We start from the raw sequence: 18,081 nt of genomic DNA, 5'->3' as shown, positions 1-18,081 counted from the left end.
GGTGCTTGGGGCGGCCAATGGAAAGGGGCAGCACATCTGGGTCTTCAGCAGCGATTCGGCGGCGGGTCCCTTGGTCCCTCTCGGAGGGAAGGACCGGCCACTGAATTGCCACCAAAGAATGAAGCGGCGCGGTAGAGCTGCCGCCGAAGTGCCGCCGATCGCGGCTTTATCTTTTTTTTTTTTGGTCTTCGTTGCTTGGGGCGGCAAAAAAGCTGGAGCCGGCCCTGCCTGCACAGTTCACTGAAGTAGAGCTGATTTGAAGAGGGGAGGGGGAAGGAGTAGGAAAGAGTCAGGAGCACATGGTACTGAGGTGCATTAGTAGCAAAACGTGTTCAGTTTTGTAGATCTCAACAAGAGCTGAGGTTTCCTGGCATATAATCACACCCACTTACTGGAAAAGCAGAAGCAACACAGCAAATAGCAGCAAGCCCTGTGATTCACAGACTTCTATTATGCAGTGCTGAGTTAGTCAAGCCTGAATAAGGAATCCCGATTCAGCACATATGCTTTACGGCAGGACAAAAAGGTAGATGGGGTTCTCTCGGGAGTCCAAGATAAGGGGGCCCAGACTACCTCAAAAGCTTCTGGTATCACAGGGGAGAACAGATAATTGAGCCCTAGATTAGAGAGAGCATGGTGGGGGAATCAGGAAAATGGTCAACAGGGATTTCCATCTACTAAATAAAAAAAGTCTTTTGGATTCCACTAAGTGTCAGGAATGACGCTGACAGAACATCCTCTTCCTGTTCTGTTGCTCAGGAGAGATTCTTCCCGTGAACAAATTCAGAAAAGTGGGGCCTTGGAGCTTTCAAGCGTTGAGATACAAAGTACAGTTCTGCTTGGAAAAGCAACTTCCTGGGTGCATGTGTCAGCATCCTCTGCCAACATCAGCCACTAACATCTTCACCCCTTTACACTCATTAGCAAGGCAGAGCCAGCAACACTGAGTGAGAACGAGATTCCCCTCCTCGTGTACATCAAGCTGATTAACACAATTTAGTAAAGAATTATACCCAGGCAGCCCACTGAAAGCACAGAGTCCTCAGTAATGTCTGTAATCCCTTATTACAGTAATGATATTGTGGGAGGAAAGAACCCAGCTTGACTCTCAGAGTCCAGGCTGCATTTGCAGGGTTGGCGGTGAGAACATTTCCACTTACAAAACTGAGAACATGTTCTGAAAAACAAGAGACAAGAAACTCCACAAGACCAATGTTATGTGGCGTCACTTTTCTGACTGCAACCTCTAAGCCACATGAGGGCAGGGTCTGCTTTAATGGTAAAGAGACAGTCCACGCCCTCCTTCCACTGTAAGGAGATGGAAAGCAGAAGGGCTAATAATATACCGGCTAAGAAAACACTCTTAAGCAGTGTCAGTTTGGGTGAAAACCACCAGTCATGTTCTGTTGATGAAATTTCAACAGCGCACTTGCATTAGGTAACACCCGGTTGGTTGCCTTGGTAATAATCATCCCCATCATGGGTGAAGTCTTTCCATTTTCATTTCTAACAACCCAGTTCCTCTAACTGATTGCATCGTCTGTGATTAACAGAAAGTCACCCCGCTAGAAAGAAAGAAAGAAAGAAAGAAAGAAAGAAAGAAAGAAAGAAAGAAAGAAAGAAAGAAAGAAAGAAAGAAAGAAAGAAAGAAAGAAAGAAAGAAAGAAAGAAAGAAAGAAAGAAAGAAAGAAAGAAAGAAAGAAAGAAAGAAAGAAAGAAAGAAAGAAAGAAAGAAAGAAAGAAAGAAAGAAAGAAAGAAAGAAAGAAAGAAAGGTTCAAGGTGATAAAATCCATTCAATCCCTTTAAACAAGTCCCCATCTATATCTCAAAAGGGGACTGGAGCTCTTTGGCACTGCAGTTAAACTGCGGAGAAAGAGAAAGCAAGTGCAAAAGATTTCAGCTGCAAACCTGGCACCACCCTTCCTCTGTTAAAAAGAGCCATGGCCTTTGGTCCATTCCTTCTCCCCTCCGCCCAGTCACCCTGCAATGCAAACATTTCAGACCAGTGTCCCTGACATACTCTGGGTGCAGCACATATTCCCCTCCCACTCTCCCCAGCTATACATGAAGCTGGAGGAATTCACCTTTAGAACAGTATCCTCTATGTGAACTATCCCAACCCACTGAAAACATTTCCTGCCTTAGGTGCAGGATAGAATCTCCCTTCGTAGCACCCAGCCCAGGAAAGGATCATGTTTCCTGGCAAGCTCTTTACACAGAAAATGCTGGCATCCTTTCACCACTTTAACAAAGTGACTCTTGAGGTATTCGTGTTGGCAGAGGCGGAAGGTGTGGTTCAGAGGCAGACCAGTCTCCAGCAGGCTGCTCCCCGAGGGGACATAGTACTAACTCTCCCCTCTAGACCATGCACAGACACAGATTAGCAACTTTCCTTAACCCATCCATGATGCTCTTTCAACATCCATTGGCAGAGGCTGGGAGGCACTGGAGTGATGGGAAACAGGTTGGTCTCCAATCAAGGAGAGTCAGGCCATCTCTAGGACACTCTGGACTTGAATGAACAGATTAAATATACACAACATTTCAGGGAAGTTTCTTCCTATGGATTTGTGGTTTTGATGCCAGAACAGGATAAGCAATGTAAAAAATCCACCATCCACAAAGAGGAAAGAGAACAGTCTTACTGGGTTGGTAAACTCCAGCTCTCTGGGCTTATTTTAGCACACCAGGTTTAACTAAGACTCAAAAGTGGCTGCAGCAACCCTGGGAGAATCCACAGTTACTTTGCACCCAAGAAAGCAAGGTCTGCGGAGGACAGAAGGGTGAAAAGCATAGACAGCACTTCACGTATTTGTATTACGGTAGCATTAAAGGCCTCAACCCAGATCAGGGCCATATTATCCTAGGTCGTGTACAAAATGCAGAAAGGGACATTTGCTGCCCCAGAGCTCACAGTCTAAACCAGGAATGGCCAAACTCACGGATCCTCTGAGCCGCATACAATAATCTTCAGAAGTTTGAGAGCCGGCACGCCTGCCAGGGCCCGAAGCTCCCGCTTTGCGGCAGGGTGGTGGGGCTAGAGGCGGAAGTGGTGGGGCTAGGGGTTGAAGCCCCTAGACCTCCCTCCCTGCTGGGCAGAGGCCCCTACCTCCACCACCCCACCGCAAGGCAGAAGCCCCGAGCTGCCCCCAGTCTGGTAGGCGGAGAATGGGGGGAGATGAGGGGGCTCCATGGGCCACACTTTAACTGCAAAAGAGACACATGCAGCTCGGGAGCCGCGGCTTGGCCACCCCAGTCTAAACAGATGAGACAAAACACAAGATGAGGAGGAAACAGAAAAATAGGGACTTGCCCAAGGCCGCTCAGCAGATTGTTGGCAGACCTGGAAACAGAATCCAGGGCTCCTAAGATCTAGCCTAGTGCCCTACCCATGGGACCACACTGCTTCTTCCAAGCTTGTACATCAAAGTAGGTGAAGACCAGCTCTGTTCATTGGAGCTGATGTACTGTTGCAATGTGCTTCTTCCGTTCCCATTGCTGAACATCCCTGTAGGACTTTGACAGCAAGCTACTTCCGTAATGCAGACTCCCTAGTATGACCTGGGCTACAGCCTGAACATTACAAACCAGTTGAAGATTAGCAAAGCCTGACATTCTTCTGTGTCAAAAGTAAACAAAACAGGCAGCATCCGACCGCAGTTATCAGTTTCAAGAGGCTTGGCCCTGGCTGAGTCTTGCTAGAACATAGCGTTGCTAGATAAGATCAGCAGCGGATCATATATTAGAATGAGCCATCAATAGAGGTATTCCCCTTTCTCCAGCTTTTTGTGCAGTAAGAAGCAGAAAAAGCCGATTCAGTCTCATCGAAAATCCAGGTCTACTGTACCTGGAAGTCTGTTACCACCTTGCTCGTGGCCTCCCAAAGCTCTATTTTACATAGATCAGGCCTCTCCCTCTCTCCATATTCTATAGCAGGTATGTGTGCGCGCGCACACACACACACACACACACATTTTATTGGGCAGCATTTCATGATGGGGCAGGGGGGTGCAGAAGTTTAAACTTCTGTGGAAAGAAAGTACTTGCCATTGATAAAATGAGAGGGCAAAAGTAATATTCACATGATGATACAGAACAAGCAGACTAAAGGAAGCAGACAGCCTGCCCTCCCCTTGGCCTATCTGGCAGGGCAGTGGTTCTCAAACTTCATTGCACTGCGACCCCCTTCTGACAACAATAATTACTATATGACCCCAGGAGTGGGGACCAAAGCCTGAGCCATCCCGATCCCTGCCACTTGGGTGGGAGGGCCAAAGCCAAAGGGCTTCAGCCTCAGGCCAGAGGCCTGTAATCTGAGCCCCACTGCCCAGGTCTGAAGTCAAAGCCCGAGCCCTGTTGCCCAGGGCTGAAGCCCTTGGGCTTCAGCTTCAGCCCTGGGCCCCAGCTTCAGCCCTGGGCCCCAGCAAGTCTAACGCCAGCCCTGGCGACTGCATTAAAATGAGGTTGCGACCCACAGTTTGAGAACTGTTGTGGCAGATGCATGACCAAGGTTTGATGCAGAACTATGAAGCTGGGCAGTTCTGCCAACCGTAAGAGGAGACACTCCATTTGCCACAAACTCACCCTCCTTAGAAGAACTATTAATAACGTAAGAGAACATCTTTTCCCTCTGCACGCTGACTGAAAGCTAGTCTGCTTCACACTGCTACAAGTTACATCCCACAGTTAACTTCCCTCTTTTTCCCCAAACACCTGGACTATCTTCTTCAGGAACATACGAGAGTATAGAATACAAAGTTGTCGGGTTTTGGTTTTATTAACTACTGCTCATATAAACTGGCCTCAAATTTGACTAAATCCACTCTGGGTTGGTTTTTTTTTTGTTTTGTTTATTTTTAATCACAAGCATTGTACTGATCAGTGAAAGTCAGTTTCGATTTTGTTACAAAGTCCAGGGGATATCCCTGGTACCTTAATCCACATTCCTTTTCTCAATAAAAGAATCTAAAGTCCAAGGGTTAAACTCCCATCAGAAGGCGAATGAAAGATAGAAGAACACATTCCTACACCTACTTAGCTTGGCACCTTTATCGGTGCCCTCCTGTTAGCTGCTTTCCTAATACATGCTGGAAGAGAGGGGTGCCAGTTCCACTGCCTTCAGGCTCTGAATTTGGCCCACTTGATGCTTGTGAGCTGTTGGTGAACCGTCTGGCACATTTAACATCAAGACTGAATGTCCTTCTAAGAGAGATGCTGTAGCTCACCAGTAAGTTCCTGAGCAAGAATGTATGACCTGTTTTATGCAGGAAGTCAGACTAAATGACCATAATGCTCCTTTTTGGACTTAACGTCTATGAATTTGCCTACATAGCCCCGTGCCCCCGCAGGATCCGCTCCAAATGGCCCGGAGGTTGAGAGAGTCTTTCATAAACTCTATTTCATAGAATTCTGCAAGGTCAGCGTCACACCCACACAGAAGTGCACTAAGGGCCAACGAACAATCAGCATCCACTCCACCCCATCAGCTGCACTCTCCCTCCTAGGCAGCAACAGGCCCTCGTGCACACTAGAGATCTCTGATTACTCCATAAAATAATAGCAAAACCCTCATTGCTAATACAGTAAAAACCCAAATGTCAACAGCTTGTCTGACATGGCAAATATTCTGTAGGTGGAAATGAAATAATTAGCTCTCTGTAAGACAGGCAGCTACAAGCTTGCCAATAGTCTTTACAAGAAAAGGGCACTATTTACCAGGGACTTGAAGTATAATAGATCATTTTCCCAGAACAAAATAACCTCCAAGGCGAAATATTTGGAATAAAAAAAGATCAATCCCCATCAGCAGGGGAAGAGGCAGCAAGACGACAGGTCCAAACAAACAAAAACCACCACACATCTTTTTGGACTTCACAACGGAAAGCTTCATCTATAATGAAGCATGAAGACGATTAGTAGTGGTGGTGGTATGATTAACTCTTATATAGTACTTTTCATCTGTAGATCTCAAGGTGGTTTACAAAGGTGGTTAGCATCATTATCTGCATTTTCACAGATGGGGAAACTGAGGCATGGCAAGGGGAAGTGACTTGCCCAACGGCAGAGCCAGGAATGGAACCCATCTCTCCTGATTCCCAGTTTGGTGCCATATCCACTAGACCGCACTGCCTCTCATTCAACTGCTAACATTCCCATGTTGGATGTATGTTGAAATGCAAAGTCCCTGAGGGACTGGAATGGAGCTTGGTAACAGTCTTTTCACTGCTAAGTAACCACTTCAAACATACTCCAGGCTAGCAGCAGCCCACAGTCATCAGCACATGAAGGTACCCTCCAAATAAATTTGTTGTCCCAGTCATAAAGTGATGCTGTGAACGATGCTATCACAGCAGTCTCATCATTACCTTGTGTTCCCGTCTGCTGTATCCACCGGCTGAGCTGCAGTCTTAGGCTTGGTCTACACTACAGAGTTAGGTCGACATAAGTGCAGACCTAACTATGTCTACACTACAGCCTTGCTCCCGCCAATATACGTGCCCTACTACACCCACATAACTCCACCTCCACGAGAGGCGTAGGGCTTATGTCAGTGTAGTTAGGGCAACGCAGTGTCTGTGTTGACGCTGTATTCCTTACATTGGCTGCTGGCTAGAGCCGTGAAATTGACAAGAAAGCCCTCTCCCCAGCTGGGCCTATGCTCCGAGCTGTCTCCCAGGCTCCCGGCTTGGGCTGCCCTCTGAGCTCCCTGCTCTCCACTGGGAGTATGGCAGCAATGGGACTTCAGGTGCAGATCTCCCCGCCAGAGGTAAGAAGCCTCGGGTGGTTCCCCCCCACCCCCGCCTTCCCAGCAGGGACCGAGAGCTGGGAAGCAGCTGAGCTCCCGGGGGGGGGGGGGGGGGAGGAGGGAGGCGGGGGCACAGCGGCTGTGCAGAGCTGAGAGCCCAGGCTCTCAGCCCCTCACACTGCCTCTCTCCAGTTGGTGGAAGTGCTCCTGGTGAGCACGTGCACCAGCGACAGAAGGAGGGTAGTGTGGGCATCAGCCACCAAAGTAATTACTGCTGTGGCTGTAAGTCGACCTAACATAGGTCAACTTAGATTGTAGTGTAGACATGCCCTTAGACTAAGCTCTTCATGGCAAAGGCCATCTCTATTATACATCTGCACAATGCCTAGCACAAGGAGGCTGGGGTCTCTAGGTGCTATCACAAATACAAATAACCAATCCTCCTCCCCGCTGCAGTGCAAGGTGGGCCCTAAAGGGGGCGCTGAAACACACTGGCAGAGAGAGGCATTGGCAGCACCTTGCATTGCTGCTCTTGGGTGCAGACAGACCGTTAACCTCAAAAGGCACCTTCCACAAACATATCCCCTTAAATAAATAAAGGTTTAAAAAGCTATTTTGAGTATCTGAGCACAAGTGCCAGTCTGTGCCCAGCCACCTGGTTTAGTAACCAGGGAAAGCTCCCTTCTTTGCATTGTCGGGATTAAAAAAAAAAAAAAAAAAGTCCTTTTAGCTGTGCAAGCCACTAACGCACAGATCCGTATCCCAGGTACTCCTCTGAGTCAGACTCGCACTCTGAAGTAGCAAAACACTTCCTTGAACTAATGACTGAGAGCTGGGGAGGGACATTCCCATTTGAGTTCAAAACCAAGCACAACACAGGTTGAAACACTTCCGATTTAATCAAATGGATGCAAAAGGCAAAGACAAGTCCATTGCCCTGGTAAGCCAGAGTTAGTTTCTTTGGACATCACAGGAAGTTTAACTTCCGGCCCATTGGCGTTTCCACTTTCTGACCTGTCAGTTTGATTAGTCTCATTACTCAGCGTCCCCATGGGAAGAACATTTCAAAAATACAAGCAGGCAACAGATTCCAATCACTGCTCTGGAGTCAGGCATGGAGCACACCTATGGCTACTGGGAGCTGCCATCTTTGTGAAGGGATGGGTTACTTATGTCACTTCACACCAGGGGCACGAGAACTGCAGTATCCTGTTTTCAAAGGAACAAAGCTGCATGACTCCACTTTGTATTAGGGTCATCACAGGGAGGATAAATGCAAAGCCTGACTGGTAATTCATGAGTCTCCCCCTTCCATCTGAGTGGCCAATCCCAGTAATTAGTGCCTTTGAGATTGTGCTCTGGCCTTTAAGTACCCAACTGCAGAGTTTGCTGCTGTGGTACTTATCCGGTTGCTTCATGCAGACCAGAGGCAGATTGATAATGAGAAACCACCTCTCCCCCTTTGTTGTGCCCTAATAGCTGGGCTAACATGCCTGGTCTGAACACCTGGGACAAAGCCTTTGCTGTTGGAGGGTTCTCAACTGGAATTTGCTCCCCACACTGATCGGATATGGCTTGAGTTGGCTGGCCCAAGGAATGGTTTAAAGGCCCCTTCACTCGGGCTTTTGCCTGACGGGAGGAGGACTAAAGATTTAATAGCTAAACATTCAGGAGGAGCCTGTCAATTTCAGTTAAGGTTCACCAATTTGACTAGTCCAATGTTTGTGCCTGGAAGGTGATGGGTGTAGGTGTGTTTTTAAAGGAATCACAGTTTAAGATGATAAGCTGAATTACATCAAGCACACGTTTCCTGACATTTTACTGACACTATAGATTACAACTGAATTTTTAAAATGTTACTTCGTTAGGATACTGGCTATTCACTTTTTGCACATATCTATCAGCATTTCACAGTGGAGAGCCACTAGTCGGTTTCCCTTCTGTTTCTAGTCAGCTTTGACTTAGGGCATGGCTACACTTGCAGATGTAGAGCGCTGAGAGTTAAACCCGCCTTCGGAGAGCGCAGTAGGGAAAGCACTGCAATCTGTCCACACTGACAGCTGCTTGCGCACTGGCATGGCCACATTTGCGGCACTTGCAGCGGCATTGGGAGTGGTGCATTATGGGCAGCTATCCCAGCATGCAAGTGACTGGAACGTGCTTTTCAAATGTGGGGGGTGGGGTGGAGTGTGACAGGGAGTGTGTTGTGTGTATGTGGGGGGAGAGAGAGTGGGTTTTTGGGGGGGCTGAGAGCATGTCAGCATGCTGTCTTGTAAGTTCAGACAGCAGCAGACCCCTTCCTCCCCCCCGCTTCTCTCTCTCTCTCTCACACACACACACACAGCATTCCCGGCTGTCAGAAACGGAGCTTTCAAAGGGCATATCCGCATTCCTACAGTGATTCAAAACAATGACAAGAGTGGCCACTTGATTTAAGGGGATTATAGGACGTTTCCGGAAGCTGATCAGAGCGTAGTAATGCAACACCTCGTCCACACTGGCGCCGCAGCAAACGTTATTCCACTCGCCGAGGTGGAGTACCACAGTGCTGTAGCCGCGGAGTCAGAGCGCTCTACGTGCCTTGCAGTGTGGAGGGGGAGTGAGCTAGGGCGCCCAGGGCTCCTTTATTGCACTGTAACTCGCAAGTGTAGCCAAGGCCTTAGATTCTCCTAAGTGATCACAGTGCTAGGATGCTTGGGTTGGAAACACAGCAGGGAAAATGTTTATTTGCATTTCTTAATTGTTTTTATGGAATATTTTTAAGTCAATGGAAACATTTCCATGGCTCTCAGGGCTTTGTAAAAGCACTTTTAAAAAAAAGAAAAAAGAAATCTTCAAGTCCAGAGAGGAATGCTGTAAGATCAAAGCTGCAATTTATCACTCATCGCAGGATGGGCTCTCAGTTTGGTTTTGAGTCATTGTATCGTCCCCTTCATTAATATCAAGTACCTTCATTAATATCAATTTATGTGCAAATTTTATGTTCTTGGCATTTCATTTAATAAAATCAGTGATGGCGCACGTAGGGAGTAACATGGCGAGATAGGATTTACCTCCATTCCATCTATAGCGCCCTCATATTTATGGGTAATGAAATTAAGTTCCCAGGCTAGTCTTCTGAAAGCGTTTTGCAGGTTTCCTTTGAGGACTGACAGATCAGAGAGAGGGATCGCTTTGTGAAAAGTGTTCACCCACAGGGCATAGCGTGTTTTTGTCTTTTATCATTTTCCTGTGTGAGTTCATAAAAAACAAACAAACATGTCTCTCGGGTACAATAAAAACTGACATTCACTAGATGACCTAGATAAGGCAGAAGCACCCCACCTCAAAGATAAATATTCCTGCTGCACCTGTAACTTTAAGTTTGTCAATACCTTGGAATGTATGACGTTCTGGTCATATACCAGGTGTAGTAACAAGCATTAGAAGACTCAGTGGAACAGTGAGCCTGCGGTAGCAAAATACAAGGAGCAGATCCTCAGCTAGTATAAATTGTCATGGCTCCACTGATTTCAACACCAGCTGAGGATAAGCCCCCAGGTCCTGGCAATTTCACACTGAGCAAAAAGCCAATCACTCATTTAAGCAATCTGCAGGAGCCTGTTCCAGTCCTCAGAGTGAACTACCTGGATGTCAGAGTCCAAACAAGCATCCCCCACAAGCCGAGGATGTGCTAACGCACAACAGCCAGGCAGAGATTAACTGGATCATGTAGCAGTCACATCTGAGTTCTAGGGCATCGGTAAGTATTTAGGAACAAATAGAGCAGCTAGTGAATCCTGCTAAGTAAGATGTTAAACATTAAAACAAAACAGTATTAATCTCCAGGGGAAAGGACTCTGGGGAAAAAAACATCCTGGGAAAGTATCTTGTACACATGGTATCTGATTAATACACCTTTCTATGGCTCAAGCTTACTGTATAAGGGATAATATTTCCCTGGTATTTAAAGTTGTTACAGCTGGACTTAACATAGTAAATCTGATACTTCAGTGTCAGCTTTAAAAAACAAAAAAAAAAAAAACACACAAAAAACATTATTTCCAGTTAAAAGTAGTTAAAAGCCACCCAACACCTCACAGGACTCAGTACCCTAGGGCAACAGGTAAAGAACTTTTTATGATGATGCAGGATTTTCAAGAATGCTTGGTATGAACTGGTACAGAGAAAGGGAACAGAAACCTGCTGAATGCACCATCTTGGTGCCATTTGCTTTTGATAAGGATCTTTGAAGCTGGGTGTTCCCAGAGCAAAGGCCATCACTAGAAATGGATGCAACAGGACATACTAGTGTGAAAAGGTTAATTTCATATCCAGGACTTCAGTTCTCCTCTCTAGTTACATTAGTCTTATTTTTGCCCACACTGTCCCTCCCCAACCTCACTGCCCCCTTGGATGGCTTCAACAGAGTGTAGCCCAATGTTCTTTCCCTTTTTCCCGCCCAATCAGATCTGGAATGCAAAGACAGGGACATGATATATTCCCGTGGACATGGGACATGTGATAGTGCCATATGGATAGTTACATACGACCGGAATTCAGGAAGCCCACACAATGTCCATGCAATATGCACAATAATCAAAACAAACATGTTTCTCTGCCCACTGAAAATTCAAAGGGTTTTCGTGGTGGAAGTGAAATACTTGCAAGGTAACGGAATCTACTTCAGTTAGGTATTTACACATACAGAGCAAGCAAACTAGGCCAATTCCATAAACTGAGCAACTAAGCCAAGCCATTAGCGAAATAAACTCTGATGGCCTACAGATGTGCTCTGGCAAAGGTAAATTACCAAGCTAGGGCAGCATGAGGTTTTAGCTTTGGTCTCAGGAAAAAGCCTATTTACATGACAATAGGGTTTTAGTTACATAACCACAGTTTATAGCAAAGCAGTAAAAGTATCCCACCCACAGCTTACTTCAATTAGAACCTCACACCTTATGGAAGAGCTTTGTAGACATTAATGGGGGTTAAAGCAATAGGGTTATATACAAATTACCCTAAAAATCTATTGATTTAACTTAGGTTTTTCAACCCACCTGTAAAATTCCATAGCAGAGAGATATGAATGATCCTCTATCCATTCTATAGAATGGTCCAAGAAACCTACGGGTTTCTTGCCTGGTTTTATTGAAAAACAATGGAAAAACTCCCACCGACTTCAACTGGCCCAGGATTTCACACTGAGAGGTTCTAATTCTGTATTACGTTCACAGCACTTTTCTATACAGGATGCAAAAGGGATACATTTGTTACTGTTAAAACAGACTGTCAAGCTGTAAGCCAAACTCCCTCTCTGGAGGTCAAAAGTCAGGTGCTCAGAATAAAGGCTGGTGGAGAAAACGTCAGTCCAAGAGAAGTTCCGCCCCCACCCCCAAGAGAACACACACTTAAACAGATGGAGACATTTGAAAGTAGGAGACTGCAAGCTCCTCTGGCCCAGGGCCATTCCTTATTTGCTCGAAGCATTTCTACAGCTCCTAACATGTGCAGTATCTAAGGCCTCGGCTACACTTGGGAATTCACAGCGCTGCCACGGCAGCGCTGTGAAGCGCGTGTAGTCGCGCCGCCAGCGCTGCGAGAGCGCTCTCGCAGCGCTGCATGTACTCCACCTCTCCGAGGTGAGTAGCTTGCAGCGCTGCGAGCGAGAGTGCAGCACTGCAGGCTCTGATTACACTGGCGCTTTACAGCGCTGCACTCGCTGCGCTCGGGGGGGGGCGTTTTCACACCCCTGAGCGCAGCAAGTTGCAGCGCTGTACAGCGCCAGTGTACCCAAGGCCTAGAAGTCAATAAGCAATGAGGAAGACAGTGCATCCAACAGCTACTATATTCTCTCCCCAAGAAGAGAAAGTTCAGTAGTGCCAACCCCAAGCATTCAAAAACCATGAGGCCCAGGCCCCAAAGAGTTGAGATTATTTTTAATAATAGATATTGGGGGCAGGTGGTGGCGGTGGTGGGGGATTGCCTTCAGGTTCCTGAGCCCATAGGCTGCACTCAGGTCACGTTTGCAAGCTTTGCTCCCCACCCACAAGGGCTATAAACTTGCTTTTATTTGCATGAGGGTCTCCACCCTCGTTTAGTGCCCCAATTCCAACAGCTGGGCTTTAAGAAACGCACACCAAATATCGCCAGGCTCGCGATAAAAATCATGAGAGTTGGCAACATTGCAATTCTGGGAGCTTCTTGGGGCTGTTTATAAGTAGCACAAGCTTGCTTAGCCCTTGCCCAGAGCAGAAGAAAGTGAAGTGAGTCAGTAACTATTGGCACGGTGCATGGAGCACAGCATCATGGTGATGTATTACAACTTAAAATTCCTCAGCGCAGAATGTTGTAATGAGGACAACTCCATCCCATAAAGTTCATGGAGTGTCCAAACTCAGCACTGTTTACACCTGTGGCCTGCAGCGGGCTTTCACTCTCACACTCCAGAATGCAGGGGCTTCTTTTCACTCAACTTTATATAGCTCAGGGGTTGCCAGGGACCAAAATAAGGGTTAATATTTAGTTTAAATGATCCTACTTCAGGGTCGGGAGCATTTTATACACTTTCCCCCGTGCAGAAGTTAGCTCCACAAACACCGCACGTAGCTGCCTACCAAAAATGAGGTAAAACCCTGACCCCCAAACATGGGAACTGCGAGGGCAGTGACTGGAGCTCACAGCAACGCTAAAAGCGGATGCTGCTGAATCCAGGTTTCTTCACATCTTTTCTTTATTAATTCAGGAGCACTTGCTCTATCAGCTCAGTTAACGTCTCAATACTGGGGCCAGCACTGGAACATGGACTTCAGTCTATTGAGACTTCAGTGTCCGTGTTACGCAGGCTGCAGCTGTAACCCACACACCTTCGAGACAGAGATAAAATGAGTCTGCTCTACAGCCTTAGCTAACAGCCAGTAGCTCCTGTGGTAGAGGCTCATGCACTAAGCTCCAGAGGTCCCAGATTCGATCCCGCCCACCGACAACCAGGGTCGGTCAGCATTACACAGCAATAAGCAGGGCCGGCTCCAGGGTTTTGGCCGCCCCAAGCAGCCAAAACCAAAAAAAAAAAAAAAAAAAAAGCCGCGATCGCGATCTAAAAAAAGCCGCGATCGCGATCTAAAAAAAGCCGCGATCGCGATCTGCGGCGGCAATTCGGCGGGAGGTCCTTCACTCCCAGGCGGAGTGAGGGACCGTCCGCCGAATTGCCACCGAATACCTGGACCTGCCGCCCCTCTCCGGAGCGGCCGCCCCAAGCACCTGCTTGAGAAGCTGGTGCCTGGAGCCGTCCCTGGCAATAAGATACTGGGAGAGGAACGTGCCACCGACAGGGAGGCTGAGTAAGTCATGACCACTGGCCGGGCAAAGCCCTGCAACGCCTCTACACTTGGGGCACTCCTTCATGCCACTCTCAGAACTCTGGGGAACCCCACTGCACTGCTGATAGGGCACAGCACTCAGATTTCCTTCCGCTGGAGTGTTCCAACAGGGCTTTGCTGACCGTCTGAGCCAAAAACGCCGTAGGTTCTGCCTCTCTGGCTTCTGAACACCTTCAGGAGAAAAAGTTTTTACACCATTCTATTTAACAGAAATTTATGTTCTTAAAACAACAAAATAAACCCACCCCCATTTGGATGCAAACATTCCCCTGCAACGTTTGCAACCCAAAAGCTGCAGCCTTGTATTTGTTGCAAGAGAATCTTGGAAATGTTGTTGACGGAGGCTAGGCTCTTGGGTGGGTTTGTACTCAGGCAACTAGCCTGAGCAGCGACCACACAACTATTTTTGGTAACTAGCTGAATCAGAGCTGGCACATGTCTATCCAAGCAGGGAACTACACCTCCTAGCTGCAGTGTAGATAGATGTAACTAAGGGTGGAACTGCCTGGCCTGTTTACTTCCTACAAGCCCAGTGAAACACAGGAGTATTTAAATGAACAGCATAAATGGTGAAAGACAAATGCCACTTGCAAATAACCAAAAATAGAACACTAGCCACCTAACAATGGACTGAGGTACAAGAAGATTTCCCCTCATGGGAGGTTTTGATACCGGGGTATCTTGTTTCATTAGTTTCTAAAGGACTGTTTAATTTTAGTAGGTCAGCAGACAATGACACATTACTCAGTGCTTTGCAGAGAAAAGCAGAGCAAAGGGGAAAGGCAGAATTTCCTACAGGAAGGAAGGAAAGCTTCCTACGGAGGGAGGAGGTGGGAAGAACAAGCTGATGTTTTAGAAAACAGAGGCCAATAAATAAATCAGGCTGACTAGTTAAAGTGAGGGGAAGCTGAAGGAGGTAGAAATGGAGTGGGGAAAGGACAGAGCAGTGGTTTTCAAACTTTTTTTCTGGAGACCCAGTTGAAGAAAATTGTTGATGCCCACGACCCAACAGAGCTGGGGATGAGGGGTTTGGGATGTGGGAGGGGCTCAGGGCTGGGGGGCAGGCCCTGGGGTGGGGGTGCAGATGAGGGCTCTGGGTTTGGGGGGCCCAGGGCTGGGGCAGGGGGTCAGGGCTCTGGGCTGGGGGTGCAGGGTCTCGGGTGGGGCCAGGGATGAGGGGTTTGGGGTGCAGGAATGGGCTGGGGATTGGGGCGTGGGTTTACCTTGGGCGGCTCCCGGTCAGCGGCGCAGCTGGAGTGCAGAGGCAGGCTTTCCGCCCGTCCTGGCACCGCGAACTGCGCTGTGCCCCGGAAGCAGCCAGCAGCAGGTCCAGCTCCTAGGCGGAGGCGCACAAGCAGCTCCGCACAGCTCTTGCCTGCAGGCACCGCCCCCCAGCTCCCATTGGCCGGTGTGCAGAGCCAGGGCTCGGGCAGCCTAGGAGCCAGCCCTGCTGCTGGACACTTCCGGGGCGCATTGCGGTGTCAGAACAGGTAGGGACTAGCCTGCCTTAGCCAGGCAGCATGGCTGATGGGACTTTTAACGGCCCGATCAGCAGTGCTGACCAGAGCTGCCGCAACCCAGTGCCTTACATTCCGCGACCTACTACTGGGTCGCGACCCGCAGTTTGAAAACCACTGGTATAGAGTAAGACAAGTCTGGTCTCTAATCCTGAGCTTGTCGATTTGTTTGACTTTTTGATTTCTGGAAAAGTCACAGTGTCAGTGGACTCCCTGAATTCCCTCACGAGGATGTTTGCCTTTCACTTTGCTGGAAGGTTAGAGATTTATTTTGATGCTTGAACCTTGCATTCAAGCATCAAAATAAACGATGACACTTAAAACGAAGATCAGTTGCCATCTGAATGCTAGTTCTCAAGCCAACATGCAAGCCGTCTTCCCTTCAGAGTTGCAGTGCTCATGAAAAGGAGGGTTTGAGGCTCACATTTAAGAGCTCAAATGCTGCACATTTAACCTTGATTTATGGCAAGCCACAGGAGACAGGGAGAGCGTTAGTGCGCTTCTCAGAAAGGACACTGATACATGCTGGCACGACAGGCTTCCGTCTGGGCTGCATCCTAGCACACAGTCTAACGTGAAGCAAGAGACCCTGGCTTTAGCATTTCATCTCTCAGATGCCAGTGACCTTACCAGCTAGCAGAGTCCCACATTCAGAATTCAGAAGCCACTAGTTTAAGTTTAACAGTGAGGGTAATTAATCACTGGAACAACTTTCCAAGGGTCGTGGTGGATTTTCTGTTATGGGCAATTTTTAAATCAAGATTGGATGTTTTTCCTCAAAGACATGCTCTAGTTCAAACAGGAATTAATTCATGGAAGTCACATGGCTTGTGCTACCAGGAGGTCAGACTAGATCAGAGTGGTCCCTTCTGGCCTATAATCTATGAATAGAGAGTCTTCAGGAATCTGCTGGGAGGCTGTGAAGATGCTTGAGGGGAAGGGCATTAAGATTGCTCGGGAACACAGCATCTTGCATGCTTATGGTTTGACATTATAGCTGTGAAGGCTTCTAGGGCCACCCAGATATAGTTGCAAGAAGGGGCAGCTGTACTGGCAGATGTGAACAGAGAGGGAACAGAATACATTGGTGAAAGATCTACATACATCCCAATTTCTGGAGCCCCATACAGGCATCCTCACTGACACGTACAACACAGTATGAATCCAGCAGGGAAAGGGGAATCCTTCTCTAGCACCACAACCCCTTCTACCCTCCCTGCAGCCGCACGCTGAATATCAGAGGGTTTTCCTCTAACACAAGGGGAATGATTACTAAGTAGTGTATGTTGACAGAGAAGGGGGGGGGGGGGGAGGGCGGGAGTGTACCATTATGGAGCTGTTCTTCCAGTTTTACAGTAACTGGCCACTGAAGTAACCAGTTTGATTGCATTTTATGTTACAGCAACAGAATGCCCAAAAGATTTAAGCATATATGCAAGGAGGCTCATTCCAGGTGAGGGCTTTCCACATTTCCTGGAGCTAAGTTCTTAGCATCAGTTCCTAGTGTACCACAGAAGCCTAAACTGCAATAATGACTCATGCCGTTTAGAAACCTGTCCAGATTCCTCTTAAATCAGGTTCCATGATAAGAGGGGCTGGGTGGAGAATTGGGGGGGGGGGGGGCGCGCAGGGAGAAAATGGGCTTTTAAACCTTTTTGTAATCTCCAACAGGAAAACGAGGCTCTTGCCCTACATGAGCACTTGTGAATGGACAGAACATACAACCACTGCAGTGTTTTTCCTAAGGAGAGAGTCTCGGGAGCTTGTCTGGGTTGTTCCTAAGCAGCTCGTCCAATGAGAAGAAGGAGGGAGACCCGGTGACTACGAGAAGTGTCTAGTGCACACTTTGTGCCTTGCTCGCAACTCCCAGAGATGTTCAGAATGTCAGAGGCTCTACGGAGGTTGCTTTGCCATGAGCCAGTGTGTTTTGCCTTCCCAGCACAGCATGGAGAGAATGAAGAATGTACAAAAGAGGGGATGGCATGCAGTAACAACCTCTTACCCACAGTTTGCTGTCATGATAAAATGCTCCCAGGAGCTTAACAATGTATGGGTGATCACAGGTCGCCAAGATTTCAATCTCCACCATATAATCCTCCAGTTCCTCGTCACTCTTAGCCTCGATGACTTTTGCAGCAGCTAATGCCCCTGTCTCCTTATTCTTGGCCTGTAATGTAAAACCTACAGTAAGTACATGGACCTAAGGAAAAAACAAGATGAGGCTTTGGTGTTAACCCAGTCTCCATTCTCCCAGTTCTCACCCTCAAATCCTTTAGGAAGTGCCTGCTATAAAAGTGGGGAGAATGTGCAGATGCAGCTTTGCTACACAGACCCAGGGATAGGATTACTGATGTAAGGTGACAAAAATCCCCAAAAATCTTTCTCCAGTTTCTTCGTCACCGCCACTTCACTGCAGGAGGGAAGATGCTTTTCAAGAAGTCAAGAGACAGACCCCATCAA

At 47.7% G+C, this 18,081-nt stretch overlaps 1 protein-coding gene across 1 annotated transcript in view; it reads right to left on the bottom strand.

The window, feature by feature from the left end:
* The window catches only part of STK10 (serine/threonine kinase 10), a 76,952-nt gene that overhangs the window by 37,752 nt on the left and 21,119 nt on the right, over positions 1-18,081 (bottom strand). The window contains exon 2 of the mRNA XM_065409352.1: positions 17,624-17,788. Within this exon, the coding sequence (XP_065265424.1) occupies positions 17,624-17,788 (165 nt within the window). The remainder of the gene's footprint in view (positions 1-17,623; positions 17,789-18,081) is intronic.

The sequence above is a fragment of the Emys orbicularis genome, chromosome 8 (genome assembly GCF_028017835.1).
Source record: "Emys orbicularis isolate rEmyOrb1 chromosome 8, rEmyOrb1.hap1, whole genome shotgun sequence".
Lineage (NCBI taxonomy): Eukaryota > Metazoa > Chordata > Testudines > Emydidae > Emys > Emys orbicularis.
This window is presented reverse-complemented; position numbering and strand designations above follow the sequence as displayed.